The sequence below is a fragment of the Rattus norvegicus genome, chromosome 20 (genome assembly GCF_021556685.1).
Source record: "Rattus norvegicus strain SHRSP/BbbUtx chromosome 20, alternate assembly SHRSP_T2T, whole genome shotgun sequence".
NCBI lineage: Eukaryota > Metazoa > Chordata > Mammalia > Rodentia > Muridae > Rattus > Rattus norvegicus.
In genome coordinates this window covers 1,506,917-1,527,822 of record NC_141553.1, presented here as the reverse complement: position 1 = coordinate 1,527,822, position 20,906 = coordinate 1,506,917, and the positions used below count along the sequence as shown (strand labels likewise).

Below are 20,906 nucleotides of genomic sequence, written 5' to 3'. Positions count from 1 at the left end.
GGTGTCTGTGTCTAATTGGAGGGATGGGATTGTCAGATTAGTGTGGTGAATGTGCCCTTTGTGTGCTTCTCAGGATATTGTTAGGACATGCTAGGTGGGCATTTTTCTTCTTCCTCTGCTCTCACAAGGTCCACTTCCAGGCCCATCACCAAGCAGGTCCTTGCCTTCACCTCTTTCACCCGGTCACCCGGTCAAACATTGTCCAGTAGCCATGAGGAAATCAAGAACGTGGTGGAGGGTGGGTAGAACCTCATACTGGTGCCTCTGACTTTCTAGCTAAAAGATAGAGAATGGTGATTTCAGATGGGTGAATCAACTCGTTCATTGTTTCAGTAGAAAGGTGTTGGGTGCCCTATGTTCTCAGTGCTTTTCTGATTTTTCCTCAGTGCTGTCTCACGCCTATTATCTCTTGGAGGAAATAAATACTGTGGTTTAGGTCTCAGGATGTACTTTTGAGGAAGAAAACTGTCAGGCATGAACCATAGTTTAGACATGTACTTTCCCAAACCTAACACGGATAAATAAGTAAAATAAAAATAAGTGAATAAAAGATATTAAAACCAATTGTTTTGAAAGAAATTTCAGGTTGTCTCTCTGTTAGTTTTTGAAGTCTCAGTATTTGTGTGTTTATCTGGTGAATACTCTTTGGCCTAACAAGAAGTATGTTATTTTATACTTCTTATTATTTTAAGACTTACTCATCAGAGACAAAGTAAGTCTTTTTGTTTGTTTGTTTGAAATAAGGTTTTGTTTTGATGTGCAGGCTTGCCACAGGCTTCCTGTATCAGTTCCGGAATGTTGGGCCTGTAAATGTGAGCTATCCAACCTGGCTTAGAGTAGGTTATGCATGTGAGAGATTTTCTTTCGCTGTATGGGACTCCATGCATACACAGCAGACTGTTTCTGTTGTTTTTGGTTTCTTTAATCATCTTTTTACTAAACAGCTGCCTTGGTTAGAAAGTAGCTTTGGTGCAATCACTCCGTCTTCCTGAGAGTCAGGCAGGAAGTAAGAGTTGCTTTAAAATCGCTGTGGCCCACGGTTGCATTATTAAAGGCTTCAGATAGAAAAGCCAATCATGTGGGTTGTATGGGGTGGATGAAAGTAAAGAGTTCATAAGGTGAAGGGTGTATTTGAGGGAAATTTCATCTGGGAGAACTCCATCACTGAAGTGACTGCAAATATTAGAGCACAGCAGCCTGGCTCAGTGAGGGAAGAAAGAAGCTGCAGCTACTCTGGAAACTGAATTGAGGACACAGGGCTCTCTGGTCTGGCAGAGGGCAGGGCGGCAATGAGTGAGTGGGGCTCTGGCGGAAGTGGCCTTAAGATGGAGGAACACTCAGTTACAGGTCCTCACTCCCTGCCCCACCATTTTTTCCAGAACCTTCTGCTCTCATTTCTTCCTACCTTGTTTTCTCCCCACAGAATATTTCTTTCTTTTTTTTTTTTTTTTCTTTTGGAGCCTTGGACCGAACCCAGGGCTTTGCGCTTCCTAGGCAAGGGCTCTACCGCTGAGCTAAATCCCCAACCCCCCCACAGAATATTTCTTATCATTATCATTTTATATGCAAACCAAAGTATTATCAACACACACATGTACAGTATAAACAACAAGTTCAACCTCTGATGCACCCAGTTCCCAGGTTAAGGTTGTAAACCAGACATTCCACATACCTTAGAGGGTCCTGCTTGCCTCTCCTTGGCTTCCCATTTGCCATCCTTAAAAATGGAAATACCTTTCAACATTACACAAATTATTCCTGTTCTCTCTCTCTCTCTCTCTCTCTCTCTCTCTCTCTCTCTCTCTCTCTCTGCATTGCATGGGGTGGGAGAGATGGCTCAGCTGCTAAGGGAACACACTCTTCTTGCAGAGCACCCTAGGTCAGTTCCCAGGGCCTACACGGTAGCTTATAGCCATCCCTAACTCCAGCTCTAGGAGATCTGATGCCTTCTTTTGGTCTCTGCATCCATGTACCAAGGCTAGTACTTAGCATACATCATGCAGGCAAAATACTAACACACATGATATAAAATAAACCTTATTAATATACACATTTTGTGTGTGTGTGTGTGTGTGTGTGTCTGTGTGTGTGTGTGTGTTTGTGTGTGTATGTGCATGCTCATGCACATAGGTATGTGTAACCTTGTGGGAGGTCAGAGGTTGGTGTCCAGTGTCTTTCTCAGTTGTTTCTATCTTGTTTTTTTTGCAAGCTCTGTAATTTGGCTAGAATGGCTGGCTATTAAGCCCCAAGGATCCTTCAGTTTCTGCCTCCTCATGCTGAGTTAACACATATGAACGTTGCTCTTGGCTCTTTACTTGGGTGTTAGGCTCTCAGCTCTGGTCTTCATGCAGATGCAGCATAGCAAGCCACATTACCAGCTGAGCTGTCTTCCATATGAATTCATTGTTCTAAAAGTGCACTTGCCGGTCAAATGACCAGACCAGAACCATCTACCTCTGAAGCATCTTGTTATCCCAAAGAAACCATGTGACAGCAGCTAATCCTCCTTTGCTTTCTACATATTCAGTGACACTCATCTCCATTCGATTATTGTCCTTACCCACTTTGCCTCTAACTTGACTCTTCCCATGGGAGGTCACTCCCTTCTTTTTTTCTGCCTCATTTCTGGATCTCTTTAGAGTTCGTCTTCTTTAGTGAGGTCAACCCTCTCTCTCTTTTGGTAAGTTATACTTACTATTATTCCAATAATTCTAAAACATGCATTTATTTGTGAATTTTGTCTGCTTCTTATACTACGAGACAGCGCTGGTCACCTGAAGTGGTTGATGAAGGTCTGGTAAATCATCTCTTGCTTTTGCTATTAGCACTTTCCAATTATAGAGTGCTTCACGTGTGCCATGTACGGCCAACAACTCCCTGAACATCTGGTTTCCATAACAGCCCTGCAAAGATCTTATCAATTTTACCATACATTTTTACAGTGAACGGTCTCTGGGCAAGTAAGGCTTCTAAGTTTACCCACTTGAACAATGTTGGGAACCAAGAGAATGCTAGAGAAATTTCTCCATACCTGGGGGAGTACAGAAGGAGCTGTGACAGACAGTGGCATTTTCCTGTCCAAAATACAAGGGAATGAGGCCACCAGATGAGCAGCTGGTAAATCACTGTGTTTTGTATTCCTCCTTAATGCCTGTAATCTTGGCACTCAAGAGTCAGCTGCATGTGGAGTTCTGTGTTTGGGAGCAGCCTGGGGGTACATTTGCTTCAAAAACAAAAGCAAACAAAAAACAACCTCCAAAGTAACAGAACCCCCAAAGCAAGCAGATAAAAAGCCCTCACCCCCTTTAACTCCCTATGTGAGGGTCTGTTGTTGAGAACACATGGACGCTGATATTACATGAGAGAAAGGCTAGTATTCTACTTACCCTCAATTGAAGGAGTACTTCGGTTGCCGGCAATTGCCCATGATGAGATTCCTAATTGGTGCCTCGTGTCTGCAGGGACATCAAGAAGGAAACTCAAAACAAGGAAGGAGAATGGTCTCTGAAGGGGCAGCTGGATCTCCGATTGAAATAGGGAGCACTCAGCTTTGTAGCCACACTAGTTTTTTTTAATAAAGAGCATACCCAGGGGTTTTTGTTAGACCTAGCTCATTTGATTCCTAAATTCTCAGATTTTATGGGATAGCATTCAAGTCATGATTGCCTAGAATCTTTCTTGCCAGGAGTATTGGTACTGCACAGACCATGCAAATCCTACATGAGGACTCTGTATCCCTCTAGCCAAGCTGTTCTGATTGTCTCTTACAACTCTACGTGTGTGACTGGCTGTCTTCCCTTTGACACGAGGAAGTTAACAAAGGAAGTTTAATCTGCTAGGCTACAGCGGCTACAGCAATATAGGGGTAAGCACCAGAGTTCATGTGTACGAACTCACACAGATGAACTGACCGGTTCCCCAACCGCAGACGGCTGCCTTTCCTAAGAGGTAAAATGAGGCCACATAACAGAGAGGCATCTCTTAACTAGCAAGGTTTTGGTAAACAGTCTGTGGAGAAGTTGGCATCTGTTTCAGTGGTCCTGGTGGTAAAACGCCTGACATTAAGTATATGGTAGAGAAAGGGATCCCAGGACTCTTATCCTATGGAGAGAAACATCTCATTAGTTCAGCTAAAACCCAGAGGTTCCACAGCCCACAGATAATTAGCTAGTAACTATGGTGGAGGGGCAGGAGACTCTCTGGAGAAAGTGTGCCAGTAATAGCCTTAATGGAATGATGGGGGGCAAAATCACCCATTCCTTTTGTTAGTAGGGATAACCAGAGTCACATTTTTCCTGTCTACCCAGCATCTAGACATTGTTCCTGCTCTCTGATTTATCCATATAAATCCATATTACTCTTGTGTGTGTGTGTGTGTGTGTGTGTGTGTGTGTGTGTGTGTGTGTGTACACTTGTGCATATGTAGACAGGTAAAGTCATCTGTCTAACCGGCATTTGATACAAGTGTCTATTCTGTCATCCATCAGAGTTAGGATATGAGGTTCATATCATAGTGGATGTTTTGGGTAAGATCCACAGTCATACCTGATAGTCGTTTCAGCGGTCTGAATGTATAACTGGAATGTTCTTATTTTCTTAGACTGTAGAATCTTTGTTTCTACAGTTTCTTTGGTGTGTTAAGGAACAGTTGTAGCAGCTGCCAGGAAATGTGATGAAATTGCATTAATTACAGTTTGACTAGAACACTGATGTTTATGAAAGTCTAAGGGCAATGTGGAAAAAATTGTTATAGTGCTAGAAAGTAGAAAGGGTCACACACTTAAAATGTAAGTTTAATAAAAGTATGAAGCTAATGAATGAATGTATGAGGTCCAGACTGTAAGGAAGGAAACGAACATTTATTTAACTGTAAAACATTCCAGAATACTCTACAAACCCACAGTTAATGGCAACTGGCTGAAGAGGCCCTGTCTAGCTTTGACCCCTTTCTATCCAGATGAAAAGTGTACCCAGATCCTGCTGATAAAAGTACTTGAACCATGTGAAATTCCAAGGGTTCATAGGAAGAAGAAGAAGAAGAGGAGGAGGAGGAGGAGGAGGAGGAGGAGGAGGAGGAGGAGGAAGAGGAAGAGGAAGAGGAAGAGGAAGAGGAAGAGGAAGAAGAGGAAGAAGAAAAGGAAGAAGAAGAACAGGAAGAGGAAGAGGAGGAGGAGGAGGAAGAGGAGGAGGAAGAAGATGTAGAAGAGGGGAGGAGGAAGAGGAGAAAGAGAAGGAGGAGGAGGAAGAAGAAGGAGAAAAGAAGAAGGAGGAGAAGGAGGAGGGAGAGGAAGAGGAGGAGGAGGAGGAGGAGAAGGAGGAGGAGGAGAAGGAGGAGGAGAAGGAGGAGGAGGAGGAGGAGGAGGAGGAGGAGGAGGAGGAGGAGGAGGCACTCAGACCTGGCAACAATTTATTTACCGTCCATGGGACTAGAATTATACAGAAGCATAGCTACTTTCTGTCTAGATAAGTTACCACTGTTACCTCAGTAACTGTGAAAAGCCAATCTTGGTTACAAACAGAAACAAACAAACAAACAAACAAACAAAAAACTACCCCAAACTGATAAGCCTTGAACAAGGAGGAAAAAAAACCCCACTTTCCATAAAAACAGCTTCTTTTAAGATGTTTGCTAAGTGCATTTTAAATTAGCTTCCCCTTCCCAATCAAAGAGGCTCACCCTCCTGAGCCTGTCTGTCAAAGCATCTACGGCTTGTGCACTAACATCACTAACTGAAGGGTTCTGATGTAATAGGGGCTGGGACCTCAGAAATAAATTCTTATTTCTACATCCAGGGTCTCTGTTTTTCCAAAGCAGGAGGGGGTGGGTTGCTAACCACAATGCATCTATTGAAATGTGACTACTTTCTATTGAATACACTAACTTTCTTATTCACTTATACAAACATCCTACACTCAAATTTTCTGAGTTACTAGGAGGGAAAAGTGCAACATTTCTCCTGATGCTTCTAGAAAACACATATATTAAGTGGCATTTTGTGATGCCATTACTTTTCAGATGATTGAGTCCAAGACTCGTGCACTGACTAGGCAAATACTCTACCACTGAGCTATGTTCTCCAGTCCCCAGTTAGCTTTCCTTTTCACTAAAAAGATAAAACACTATTTGAAAAGGTTAAGTGGCCGGTTCCACATGCCGATCAAGGCTCATCAATTACCATCAGAAATTCTTCAGTGATTTTCTTCGGTTGCCTTTTCTAATAACCACTGATTTTCAATGTGTTCTTGGCTAAGCCGTTCCAGGTCTTTCCTCACGTTGGGGTAATCTTCCAAATCGTCATAGAGTGATGAGACAATGTCCAGTCTCCTGTAGTTCTCGGGGCTGACCAGGCTTCTCACAACCTGAAGGCACCGCTCTTTCAGTGTATATACCGGCAGGGTGATGTTGGCTAGGGCAAACTGCTGGTCAACGTTGAGCGATGGCACAAATAACTCAGTTTGGTTAACCAGGAGTCTGTCGTTTGTCCTTGCATCCCTGAAGAGCCAAGGATGACCTCGGTAGCTGTTGACGCGGAGGCTGGTGCCGGGCAGCAGCGTCTGGAAGGGCTGTGGTTCACCGTGGAAGTCGAGCCACACAGGCTGCACCACGCGCGGGCTACGGTTCCAGACCACCACGCGGGTCAGGTGTCGCGGGTTTACCCTCGCCGAGCGCAGCCAGGGTGGCGGCCACCCTGCAGCCATAGGTCCCCGGGCGTCTTCCAAGTCCAACCCCAAAGAGAGGTCAACTCTGGAATTCCGCCGCCTGGGTCGCCCCCCTGTAGGACTGGGCAGCAGCAGTCAAGTGCAAGCCGGTTTCTTCATATCCGGACTCCAGCGCTCTGACCGGTTCTTCCGGTTCTGGTCCATCGCTCCAGGGAGGACAGGCTGGGAAGGTGTGCCATCCTACGTGCTGGCTCTCAGGTAGATACATTTAATCATCCCCTGACTTAAGACCTTGCCAAAACACACCGAATGAACTTGGCGAGCTCGCTCTCCCCTCCCCTCCCCTCCCCTCCCCTCCCCTCCCTTCGTTCCCCTCCCCTTTCTTCCCTTTCTCTCTCTCTCTCTCTCTCTCTCTCTCTCTCTCTCTCTCTCTCTCTCTCTCTCTCCCCTTTCTTCTTTCCCTCCCTCCCTCCTTTCTTTCTTTCTTTCTTTCTTCCTTCCTTTTGTTTTTTTTTATTTAGAGAATACTTTATTAGTTTTTGTAATCAAACCCACGTACATAAGACCTTACATATTTAATACAGTGTGTTACCCCTGTACAAATGGAAAAAACTTAAGTTCAACATTTCTAGACCAATATGGCTGTTAATTTCTGTACAGTGCCAACTCAACACAGTAAACGGGGATACTTTTTTCCAAAGTTGACAGCACAGGTAAAGTTTCAAAAAATTCAAATTATATATCTGTATATATATATTTATATTTATATAAAAAGACCAATAATAGCAGTGTTATGCATCAACAGCAGCAACAGCTTTTCCAGGTTCTGCAGTCATCTGAACAAAACTGTAGAGACATCCAGCATACTCCATTAAAAAAAAAAAAAAAGTAAAAAAACAAAACCCGAGAAAACAGCACAGTTCTGTTACTCTTGTGGTACCTGGCACCATTTTTTTTTTTTTTAAAATTAGCTTCTCAATCATCATCTGGAAAGAAAACATTCTGAGCAACATCATTAAAAACAGCTCTGATAAAGCACGGTCACTACTACGTATCATAAAGCAGGTACAAGCTATTTTACATCCACAGAGGTATGATACAGTACTGTCCTACATCTATAATACTAGAGGATACAATTTAAAAGGCATTATTTGAGACTTGATTCTACTTTTCCAGCAGAGGGCCCAAAGGATGGTGTGACACAGCTTTGTAAAGAAACATACTCTAGACAGGATTTCCTTTCACTAGTGGCACAGTTCTAAGGATTCATTCTCTCCATGAATGTCAGCTAAAACCGTTATTAAAAAAATGAAATATCCCTAGAACAAAACCGTATAACCACCGGATTCACATGAAGATGACCTAGTGGAGACAAGCTGGACCTCACCTTACCAACAAGCTATCAAATCTGTTATGTTTAAACAGTGAGACCTCCAAGGAAGGAGATGCCAAGTAGTGCTTCAAAGCTTCGGACCACAATCAAACACAGCATCCTTTTCAACAGAAGCAGAAGCTGATCTGAATATGCTCATGGATGCTGACATCAACATTTAATCATCTCCTCACTCATCCAGGAAGAGGGGGAGATCAGTTACTACTGTACTTTATTGTGTTCAACCAAATCACCATGTTACAAAAATAGCAAGCTGCCATAATAAAAAATAAGGCTCCTCTATCCAGCACCAGATAGCATCATTTTACTTTCAAGCCTAGAAATTGCACACTTGTATATAAACCAATCGAAGATGAGGATTGAGAGTTCATCTTGGTGGATTTTTCCTTTGATGAATATGAAGTGTCCTTCCTTATCTTTTTTGATGACTTTTAATTGAAAATTGATTTTATTTGATATTAGAATGGCTACTCCAGCTTGCTTCTTCTGACCATTTGCTTGGAAAGTTGTTTTCCAGCCTTTCACTCTGAGGTAGTGTCTGTCTTTGTCTCTGAGGTGTGTTTCCTGTAGGCAGCAGAATGCAGGGTCCACATTGCGTATCCAGTTTGTTAATCTATGTCTTTTTATTGGGGAGTTGAGGCCATTGATGTTGAGAGATATTAAGGAATAGTGATTATTGCTTCCTGTTATATTCATATTTGGATGTGAGGTTATGTTTGTGTGCTTTCATTCTCTTTGTTTTGTTGCCAAGACGATTAGTTTCTTGCTTCTTCTAGGTTATAGCTTGCCTCCTTATGTTGGGCTTTACCCTTTATTATCCTTTGTAGTGCTGGATTTGTAGAAAGATATTGTGCAAATTTGGTTTTGTCATGGAATATCTTGGTTTCTCCATCTATGTTAATTGAGAGTTTTGCAGGATACAGTAACCTGGGCTGGCATTTGTGTTCTCTTAGGGTCTGTATGACATCTGTCCAGGATCTTCTGGCCTTCATAGTTTCTGGCGAAAAGTCTGGTGTGATTCTGATAGGTCTGCCTTTATATGTTACTTGACCTTTTTCCCTTACTGCTTTTAATATTCTTTCTTTATTTTGTGCGTTTGGTGTTTTGACTATTATGTGACGGGAGGTGTTTCTTTTCTGGTCCAATCTATTTGGAGTTCTGTAGGCTTCTTCTATGCCTATGGGTATCTCTTTTTTTAGGTTAGGGAAGTTTTCTTCTATGATTTTGTTGAAGATATTTACTGGTCCTTTGAGCTGGGAGTCTTCACTCTCTTCTATACCTATTATCCTTAGGTTTGATCTTCTCATTGAGTCCTGGATTTCCTGTATGTTTTGGACCAGTAGCTTTTTCTGTTTTACATTATCTTTGACCGTTGTGTCAATGATTTCTATGGAATCTTCTGCTCCCGAGATTCTCTCTTCCATCTCTTGTATTCTGTTGGTGAAGCTTGTATCTACAGCTCCTTGTCTTTTCTTTTGATTTTCTATGTCCAGGGTTGTTTCCATGTGTTCTTTCTTGATTGCTTCCATTTCCATTTTTAATTCCTTCAACTGTTTGATTGTGTTTTCCTGGAATTCTTTCAGGGATTTTTGCGATTCCTCTCTGTAGGCTTCTACTTGTTCTCTAAGGGAGTTCTTTATGTCTTTCTTGAAGTCCTCCAGCATCATGATCAAATATGATTTTGAAACTAGATCTTGCTTTTCTGGTGTGTTTGGATATTCCGTGTTTGCTTTGGTGGGAGAATTGGGCTCCGATGATGCCATGTAGTCTTGGTTTCTGTTGCTTGGGTTCCTGCGCTTGCCTCTCACCATCAGATTATCTCTAGTGTTACTTTGTTCTGCTATTTCTGACCGTGGCTAGACTGTCCTATAAGCCTGTGTGTCAGGAGTGCTGTAGACCTGTTTTCCTGTTTTCTTTCAGCCAGTTATGGGGACAGAGTGTTCTGCTTTCGGGCGTGTAATTTTTCCTCTCTACAGGTCTTCAGCTGTTCCTGTGGGCCTGTGTCTTGAGTTCACCAGGCAGGTTTCTTGCAGGGGAAAAGTTGGTCCTACCTGTGGTTCCAAGGCTCAAGTTTGCTCGTGGGGTACTGCCTAAGTCCTCTCCGCGGCGCCAGCAACCGGGAAGATCTGAGCCGCTCTTTCCAGGAGCCTCCGTGCACCAGGGTTCCAGATGGCATTTGGTGTTTTCCTCTGGCGTCTGGATGTGCACAGAGGATGTGCGTCTCTTCTGGTTTCCCAGGCGTGTCCGCCTCTCTGAAGGTTTAGCTCTCCCTCCCACGGGATTTGGGTGCAGAGAACTGTTTATCCGGTCTGTTTCCTTCAGGTTCCGACGGTGTCTCAGGCGCAGGGATCCTGCCGCTCCTGGGCCCTCCCCTACGGGAGCCCAGAGGCCTTATACAGTTGCCTCTTGGGCCAGGGATGTGGGCAGGGGTGGGCAGTGTTGGTGGTCTCCTCCGCTCTGCAGCCTCAGGAGTGCCCACCTGATCAGGCGGTGAGGTCTCTCCCCCACAGGGTTTGGGAGCAGAGCCCTTCCTTTTGTTTTAAATCTGATCATTGTCATGCTCATTTGAACAAATGCATATTCTCTACTGGACCACTCCCCTGGCCCCTCCCCCCACCCCTTGCAACACTGAGACAGGCCAGAAACTGTTATTGATGGGCTTCCTTTTTGCTACACACACACACGCACACAGACACACACAGACACACACAGACACACACACACACACACACACACACATGCACGCACGCACGCACGTGCACACACGCATTATCTTCTCTTGGCGTTGAAACTGGACCTTTTATTGAGATAGGGTCTAATTAGGTACCTATGTATGACGTAGTACTCAGTATGTAAGTCAGGATGGCCTCGATCTCCAGACAATCCACCCTCTCCAGCCTCTCATGCGCTGAGATCATAGGCACGTGCCACAAAGCACCACTAAAAGTTAGATATTTTGGATAGTATGCAACAATTCTCAATGGTAATCAACTCTCATTCAATAGATGGCAACCGCAGAGATTTTATGTTTATTTCATGAATTTCTCTGGTGAGTAAAATTTGCGAGCTTTTATTTCTCTATATGTAGCTCTTGATGTCTCTACTGAGTGATAACTCAACTTTTTTTTTTTTTTTTTTTTTTTTTTTTTGGTTCTTTTTTTCGGAGCTGGGGACCGGAACCCAGGGCCTTGCGCTTCCTAGGCAAGCGCTCTACCAATGAGCTAAATCCCCAACCGATAACTCAACTTTTAAAAATTATTTTATGGGCCTGGAGAGATGGCTCAGCAGTTAGGAGCACTGGCTGCTCTTCCAGAGGCCCAAAGTTCCATTCCCAGCCACCATCTGTAATGGGATCCAGTGCCATCTTCTGGTGTGTCTGAAGACAGCATCAGTGTACATTTACATAAAATGAGTAAATAGTTAAAAAAATTATATTTTTACTATTGGAAGTTGAGCCTTGAGCATGATAATCATGTGTTCTAACACTGAGTTATACCTAAACTTTAATTATTTATCTTGATACAAGGTCTCTTAGGGTTATGAGCCACTGTAACAAACCCAAATAATTCTCTTGATTTGGGCTTCCTAAGTATTTCCCCAGGGAAAGGAAAGGTAATTTTGGTCAGCCAGTTGTTGGGTGGAGGTTTTGGGCTTAGACGGAACCTGAGAAAGAAGGACAGTCTGAGACACGTTAGTCTGGAGCTGGTCCCAACACGCCTCCAGGGATAGCATCAAACAAGCTTATTCAGGCATGCCGGGGGACCAGGAGTTCTGGCGAGGATGGAACTGCTTTTATTTGGGGCACACAGAAAAAAAAATACACACTTGGAGGTTATCAAATGTCGCGCCCACCTCGACCGGCAAGGAAGACGCAACACCGTTGGATCCTTCTCAATCAGCCTTTATTGCAGGAACACCTAGTTGATGATACGGGGACCCCGGGCAACAAAGACACTTGCCTTATATACAAAACAGACTGTGGCTGTAAATTTGTCCACTGGGGATTGGTGGAGTATGAAATACCTATTTAGCATGAATATCACCCTGGCCTTGTAGGTGCTGGGGGTCTGTCAACACATGCGCTGTAGGTGTTTACCACAAACGACCACCGGATGTCGGCGCCATCTTTAGCCGCTCCCTACAATCAAAAGCAACAACACCTCAGTGGCAAACAACTAGGAAATATCAACAAAGAAGCTAGTCTGAAGTTACAGAGTTGCAGATCCCACCCTTTTCCTGATAGGTTTACATGGAATTTGGCAGATGCTTTCCAAGTTCAGGTGGCTTATAAACCTACCTTGGTTTTTGTTTTCTATCTCTGTGTTCAACAAGATAAACAGCACATAGGGCTCTGTGTTTACCCTTTCCAGACAGCAGAGTTATGCTGATTTGGATTAAGGTTTCTGTTGACTTGTTTAAGGACTTGCTGTTACATTTTTGGCTGACTTGCAGGTTTGCTTGACTTGACTTGTTTGCTCAGAACAAGGCTGCAACCTCAGACTGGCTACTCTGTTGATATTTTCTAGTTGTTCCCCACTGAGGTGTTATTGCCTTTCATAGCCTGCTCCAAATAAAAGCAGTACCATCCTCACTAGAACTCCTGATCCCCGTAGCGTGTCTGAATATCTGAATAACCTTGTTTCATGCTATCCTTGGAGGCCTGCTGGGACCAGCTCCAGAATAACATGTCTCAGACTGACATTGTTCTTTCTCCCGTTCAATATTATTTTTTTTAAACAATGTGAATAAATGGAGCTTATTTTATGCTTTTGGCTTACCTTCAGTACTTGAAATGACATGTTTTATTTATTTTAGATATATTGATGATTTATAGGGAGATTTTCTAAGCTTCTCACCCAGCTGTCTCTACTGAATTTCAGAAAAATATTTATTTTTTATTATTTTTGACTACTTCTATGTGTGCTTATACATATACATACATACACACACACACACACACACACACACACATATATATATATGTGTGTGTGTGTGTGTGTGTGTGTGTATGCAGGTGTTTGTAGCAACCAGGGGTGTCAGATCACCTGCACCTGGGTTGTGAGCCTTCTGATATGGGTGCTGGAACTTAAGAGCAGTACATGCTCTTAATGGCTGAATTGTCTGTATAATGCATTTGTTTTCTTCTAGTGCTGAAAATTGAATTTAGAGACAGACTCACACATGCTAGACAAATGTTCTTCCACAGAGGTATATCCCAAGTCTTCTGCTTCCCTTCCTTCGAATGTTAAATGCGCCTTCAGTAAATAAGAATTCAGAGACCTGGAGAAATGACTCAGTGCTTAAGAGCACTTGCTATTCTTGCTGAGGACAGGAGCTGGAGCCCAGTACTCATCCAGGTTACAGTGACTTGTAATTCTTGCTTTGGGGAATCCAAGGTCTTATGACTTCTGCAGGCATTTGCACATTCTTGAACATACATACACAGAAACAAGTACACATAAGTAAAAACAAAATAAATATTTTTTAAAAAGGAATTCACTATAGGTTTTTAGAATAACAATTATTTATTAGTTTGTATGTTTAAATTTTATTTGTTCTAATTTTATGTTTATGAAGTGCACTACATGAGTCTCTACTGCCTAGGGAAGCCAAAAGAAGATGTTGAATTCCTTGGAACAGGAGACATTTTTAAGCCACTAATGGGCGCTGGGAACTGGATCTGGGTCTTCTTCAAGAGCATCCAGCATTCTTAATTGCTGAGCCAGCTCTCCAGTACTGTCAGTAGATTTTTATATAGAGTTTGGTTTGCATTTCTAGAGCACTATTCATTGTCAAAGCTCTTTGACACATTCTCACATGAACTTTTATTCCTGAACAGGAAGAAGGCTCTTCTCCAGGGAAGATCTACTGGCTGGGTTGACTTCATCTGGGATATTCCATCAGCTTGGAATGGGACAGCAGGTTCATGGATTTCTGTGCTTCTTGTTCCCTCTCCTTAACCCACCAAAATTTCTGGAATCAAAAGGCTGCTCTATCTGTTATCTTCATCTTCATTTTAGAAGACAGGGTGAGGAGGAGTTGTGATCCAGAACAACAATACCCCTCTGATTCTTCATCAGAGGCAAGGATGCTAATCTCAAGAACTTGTCTCCAGGGTCACCTAGGAGGACATTTGGGTCTCTGGAATACCCCTGTCCTTGGCTTAACCTTGAAAAGAATTCCATATAGGAAGTGGCAACGAGAGGGAGAGAGTTCATATTCTGGGTGTGTTTCTTACATTTCTAAAACAAGCACCAATTCTCTGAAATCTCTTGTCTTGGAGTAGGAAAGTCCCTGGATTAGTTTTTTATGGGAGTATCCCTGGTTTCTTTCTAGCTATACTATGGAAAAAACTCCAGATGCTGTGAGTTGTGTCTTCATGTTAAAGTGACAGACATCTTTAATTCCAGCACACAAGAAACAGAGACAAGTGGATATCTGTGAGTTTGAGGCCAGCCTGGTCTACAGCGTGAGTTCTAGGACAGCCAGAGCTACATAGTTTTGAAAAATACCCTGTCTTGAAAAAAAATCATAAAAACAAAACAAATAAACAAGAACAAAAGCACAAAAACCCTATACAAAGTATGGAATAATGGTACGGTTAGCCAGAAAAAAAGGTACAGAGGGCAATGGGGTCTTATAAACCAAATAAAACCAATTAACTACTGAGTAGAATAGAAACAAATCTTAACTATGTCTTTGAACGTGAATTCAAGATACCGCCCCCATTTCTTTGTCTTTCTGCCTCTGTGTCTTCCTCCCCCTCATTCATAGACAAATGACAATAAATATGAACTCATCCAAGTAGGGCACCAAAGGTAGGCCAAATAAATTATTCCATTCAAGTCCGGATTGGTCAAGCAATGAGTTTATTTACTGTAGTTACAGAAGAATGGCTGATGTATTACAGCAGTAGCTATATCACTGGAAGCCTCACTTAAGCGTGGATGAGGACACACATAAGTTGTGCCACTGGGGTCTGGTGTATAACTTGCTTGCAGCTAGATCTTTGGAGAGGTTTCTCCCTTCCAATTGTTTACTGGTTATGTCATTCCAAGGAGGAATCACCAGAATCCTGTAAATTTCACGGACCTGAGTATTGTGATATTTTTTCCTTCTTTCTAAATTTCTTGAGTCAGATGAGCCTCCTTGATTAGTCCAGGTAAGGATGCTTCATTTTGGAAGAAACATCTAGCACTCTCCCCACTCATCTTCTGATTCTGTTTCTCTCCTTCTCAATACCCTTACCCCTCCACTACAGCCTGTCACTCACTAGGTCTACTGTTCTGGCTTGGATAGGCATGAAGAGTGAATGGACTTGGGAGTTCAAATTTTCACAGAGGCTCAAATTCATCTTAATTTGGAAAGTACACTAATTCTTTCTCCCTCAGCTCTCCTCAGAGTCCCCATCTTTCCCTAGGAGCTTCCAGAATGCTCTCTTCACCTCCTTGTTCCTCAGGGTGTATACAAGAGGGTTGAGTGTAGGAGTGCCCACTGCATAGAAGAGACCAAAGAACTTGCCCCTCTCTTGGGCATAGGGATTTTTGGGCTGCAGATAGACAGCGATGACTGAGCTGTAGAAGAGGGTGACCACGATGAGGTGGGAGGAGCAGGTCCCAAAAGCTTTCCTGCGCCCCTTTGCAGAACGTATCCTTAGTACTGCCCTGGCAATGGCACCATAAGAGACAAGGATTAGGCTTAGAGGCACAACCACAATGAAGACACTGGCAACAGCCATCAGGATCTCATTAAAAGTGGTGTCCTCACAGGACAGTTGAATTAGAGATGGGACTTCACACAAAAAGTTATCTATCTGCCTATGAGGACAGAAGGGCAGGTGGAGGGTGGGAGGGGTCTGAACTGTGGATTGGACCAAGCCTATAGCCCAGGCCACACCTGCCAACTGCCGACACAGGCGTGGGTGGATGATGGTGGCATAGTGGAGGGGTCGACAGACAGCCACATAGCGGTCAAAGGCCATCACTGTTAGGAGGATGCACTCTGTCGTCCCCAGGGACATGAAGATGAAGAGTTGGACAGAGCATCCCAGGAAGCTGATGGTCTTTGTGGGGCCCCAGAGGTTGACCAACATCTGGGGGACACAGGTTGTGGTGAAGCAAAGGTCCAAGAAGGAGAGGTTGGAGAGGAAGAAGTACATTGGAGAGTGGAGCCTGGGGTCCAATGTGGACAGCAGGAGGATGAGAGTGTTTCCTAGGAGGGTGAGGAGGTAGGAACACAAGACAACCACGAAGAGAATCTTTTCCAGGTGTGGGTGTTCAGAGAAGCCTAGCAGGAGGAAGCCAGTGGGGGAGCTCTGGTTGACCATGGCCTTTGTGTCTAGTTGGTGAGATGAGACTGTCAGACAATGTATTTTAATTTGTTTTGTAAAATCTCTCTCTGCATACTTGTCAAAACATGTGAGGTGGATTCTCTCTTCTCTACTCTCCAAGAGTCCTTCCTCCTTTTCCCTGCTCCTTCTGGTTAAATGTTTTGTAGTGGCTGAGAGGAAGCCAGGAATGTCCTGGAAAATGGATGGATTCTTCCTCTGGTACTTCTGACTTCTTGGCTGAGCACAAAGGAAGCTGAAGAAACACATGAATTCATTGATCAGTTAGTTTTCAATGTTTCAAGAAACATTTATTGAGCACCATGTATAATCTGAGCACTGTAACTATTGACTCTGTTCTTTATGAGTATCATCAGTTATAAGGAACTGTGTGTTTGGATCAATGACTTGATGGTTAATATTAGTGTAGAATTGGCCTCATTTTCTTTTTTTTTTCTTTTTTTCTTTTTTTTCCCGGAGCTGGGGACCGAACCCAGGGCCTTGTGCTCTCTAGGCAAGTGCTCTACCGCTGAGCTAAATCCCCAACCCCGGCCTCATTTTCTAAGTGTAGAAATGGATTTGTTGATGGCTCATATTTGGTCTTTGTTATATTTTTTTAGGAGATTCACTCAGAGACCGATGTCTGTCCTGTGGCTGAGATTTTTTCCCCCTACATGAAATAATTCAATGTCTAGAGAGATCAGCTAACGTAATTTATTCTTTATCAGAAATTATAGGAACATTCAGGGTGGTATGGTGTAGAGCCCACTCTTTAAAAACAATCATCATACTTAGTAAAGAAAAAGCAAATGCCTTCCCTTCATTCTGAAAGGTCTGTCCTCGACATTTTCTCTTACAAATATGAAACAAGCCAAGATAAACACAGCCTTGGTTCTGTGATGATTCTTGTCTAAATCGATACTGACACAATTCCTCAAGGATGTAGAATCCTAGCACTGGACTGGCTCAGGGGGGAGGAGCTGTGAGTGGGAGGCAGCCTGGTCTCTCTAATGAGGTCATTTTTCAAAAAATTAAAAAGGGTAGAGGTTTCTAAATGGATAGCTGAAGAAGGTGTATTTTAATATAAATATTAATATAATATGACAATTAGTGACTTTAATACGTCACTTTCCCTCTCTCTTTGAGACAGTGTTACATTGCCAGTGGTACTGACCTTACCTTGAATATGTAGCCCAGGGGAGCTGTGAGCTTGAGAGCCTTCCATTTCATTAGCATTATGTTTACTTTGGGGGCATCCAAACATAGTTTCGATTTTTCTTAACTTTGTTTGATTTCATTCATATCGAAACTCATGTCTTTTATTTTCAACCAAGTTCAAGTTTACAATCAGATTGCAAGGTAGCTACAAGGAGTCCTTTCACCACCATATTTGATATTAACCAAATTTTCGTATTTTCACTTACTTATACTTTGATTTCACCCCCATCCCTTTTATTTGTAGGCCTGGCTGTCCTGGATCTCACTGCATAGACCAGGCTATCCTTACGTTCAGAGATCTGCCCACCCCAATCTCCTGACGAAAGACATGTGCCACTGATATTTCTCAATGTGTTTATGTATTAGTTTTATTGAGCATTATTTGGGAAAATGTTGCTCATACTGTTATGCTCCTTCATATTTCAGCATGATTTGCTACAAAATTGACTATCAAAGCAGTAATTAAATTTAAATAGCTTACTCTCATTATCTAATACACAGCCCACCTTCCTAATTTGTTGTCCCAATAATGCCCTTTATCCATTATGGTATTTTGCACAGGATCTGGTGAAAATTGACATACTATGTACATTTTTCCTGTCTGTCCCCATCTTCTGCAGTGGCTAAGGCACTGAGCTAAGGGATGGGTTTTGAATATTGGACAATGTGAACACACCACGCACGTGGCAGAGCTCATAGGCTGGAAAGGTGAGTGGTCATGAAACCCAGCAGGGCACTGAACATAATCCTAGGACCCCAGGACTGAAAGCCAGGAAGTAACGGGTGGGAGAGACAGGGCTGTAGAGAACAGAGATGCACCCTGCAGGAGGTTGAGAAAGAAGGGATCCGGAGCACAAGCTTGTAGGTGGCAGGCAGTGACAGCCACTGTGACAGCTGAGAGGCGGTCCTTGCAGGCTGATTGGTGGGGTCTGTGGAGGGGACCGGTGGGCTGTGTCTCCTCACAGGTCCCTCTTGTGTGCTTGGATGTTGTGTAGCATCTTCCCTCCTCCAGCTTAACTCTGATCTCCTGCCTTCTCCCCTTCCTCCTACCTTTCTCTCTTTATGAGGGAAGACTCCCCTCCCAATTTTTAAATGCTTTATTGTTAAAAAAGTCTTTACAAAAGACATTTGCATGCCTCTCCTGGTCACACTCACTTCCTACCCCTTTAAGAGGCAATCACTCTTTAGATTATTTATATTAAGTTCTCCTATGCTGTCTTATAGCTTTTCTTGTGTTACTAAAAAGCAATTGAAGTGGTTCTTAGCTGTGAACTCTAAAATATCCCTCCTGTGTCCCTGGCTCTCTTACTATCCAGGTCAGTTTGAGTAAATTATTTTCAAGCTCTTTAAAGTCCATCATCCTTTGACTGTCTTTCTGTTGTTTTGTGCTGTGATTCAAAACTCTCCCCTCCCCCTTTGGCTGCTTCAATTCTGAGGCACCAAAATTCAAATATTCCTTGACAGTTTTCCATCTATTTCCATTTTCATGGATACATTTTCTGACTGTCTCTTTTTTTTTTTTTTTTTTTGGTTTTTTTTTTTTTTTTTTTTTTGGGAGCTGGGGACCGAACCCAGGGCCTTGTGAAAGCGCTCTACCACTGAGCTAAATCCCCAACCCCCTCTTTTTTTAAAGACAGGTTTTCTCTGTGCAGTCCTGGCTGTTCTGGAACTTGCTCTGTAGACCAAGCTTACAGAGATCTACTTTCCTTTGCTTCCTGAGTGCTGGGATTAAAGGCATGTGTCACCACAGCCTCGCTGTTCCTCTTCTTTATTAGTGATCAAAGGCCTAGGCATGCATGAGGAGGTGCAGGGAGTGGGTTGCCATATCTGTTCTTGTTGGTGTCCACATGATGACTGTCACCATCTGCTGAGAACTTTCTGCACATCTGTCTCCGTGCTACATTTCTAGAATAGCCATTAGCATTATTCTCTCATTATGGAGGCTCAGTACTAGAGCATTGAAACATCTCACCCAACGTTACACAACCAAAGATGGCCAGGTCTGGATTCTGAGCCTTGTTTGACTTCCTATGTAGTGCTCACACACTCTGCGTTCATGATCTAATGATCTAACCCAGGCACAAGGATTCTATTCTACCTTTGTTTGCAGACGAAGAGAAACAGAGACAGGCTAAATAATTTGTTCAGGACCACACAATGTTTGCCAGATGTGGCCCTATTGTTTAAGACATGAGGGATTTTGCTGGACTACAGAAGAAAAATCCCAGGACTTACCTTGGTCAGATCAGAGTCTACTCACTCCTTGGCAGGGGAGGTTTCCCCTTGATGAGGAGCTTCTGGCCTGAATGGAGCCTCCACTTGGTCTTCACACCATGAAAAGTGAGAGCAAACTGATGGCTTGTGCCCCTTTGATAGCACTAGTGTTAGGGCTCAGCATACCGTAGATGGGAATGCCATCCTGAACTTCCCAAAGCACTCTTCATCAGTGCCATGATCTGGATATGACTACTGCATTTTCTCCTTCATTTCAGGTAAAGTAATGGCTACACAGGCAGGTTAAGTACCTTAGTCAGGACAGTATAATCTGAGCTGAGACTTGAACCAGAGGAGACTGACTCTCGGAGGTCTACATGTAACGTTTCCCACCATCAACATTCTGCTATACTCTAGGAAGTTAGCATCATTTTGTTGACCCTGGAGATAGTAAAGGGCACCATGAGAGGGATTCCTGGACTCCCATCCCATAGGAACACATGCTCATTAGCTCCACCAGGACTCTGGGGCCTCTGCCCACAGACAGTTAATTAGCCACTGTTGATAATGACGGTTACGAGTGAAGTGGAGGATTTAGAAGAAATCTGTTAGCAGGTTTGTCTCCTGGGATTAAACCAAGATGTTCCCGTCCATTCTTCTCTGTCAGTGGGCAGTACAATGGCATCGCTTTATCCCTGTGACTCTTTTGGCTATCCTAACCCTTTCTCTTGTCTCATTTCAACCCACTCCATACTTCATCATGTTCTCTCTCTCTCTCTCTCTCTCTCTCTCTCTCTCTCTCTCTCTCTCTATCTCTCTCTCAGCAGAAGGGACTGGGGAAGGAACCCATTTTGCAAACTGTTTGAAGGACAAGCATGAGGATGCATGTTTTGTACCAGAAGCCATATTTTATATACATATATATATTGTAGTTATACAAACTATATATATATGCATATATATACACACACATTCCTAGTTCTGGGGAGGGTAAGATAGGCAAACCAGCAAGGCTTGCTGGCCAGCCAGCCTGTCTGATCAGTACACCATGCCAAGGAGAGGCACTGTCTCAAAACAATACAAAACAAAACAAAC

General features: G+C 43.2%; 1 protein-coding gene and 1 pseudogene across 2 annotated transcripts; both read right to left on the bottom strand.

The window, feature by feature from the left end:
- Positions 6,226–6,686, bottom strand: Vhll (von Hippel-Lindau tumor suppressor-like; annotated as a pseudogene).
- Positions 15,441–17,826, bottom strand: Or2h2c (olfactory receptor family 2 subfamily H member 2C). Of its 2 annotated transcripts, XM_087597926.1 has the most exons (2): positions 17,810–17,826; positions 15,441–16,365 (listed from the first exon to the last, which is right to left on the bottom strand). In XM_087597926.1, exons 1-2 carry the CDS (start codon positions 17,824–17,826, stop codon positions 15,441–15,443), a joined length of 942 nt encoding a protein of 313 aa, XP_087454052.1.
- Positions 17,827–20,906: the final 3,080 nt, after the last annotated feature.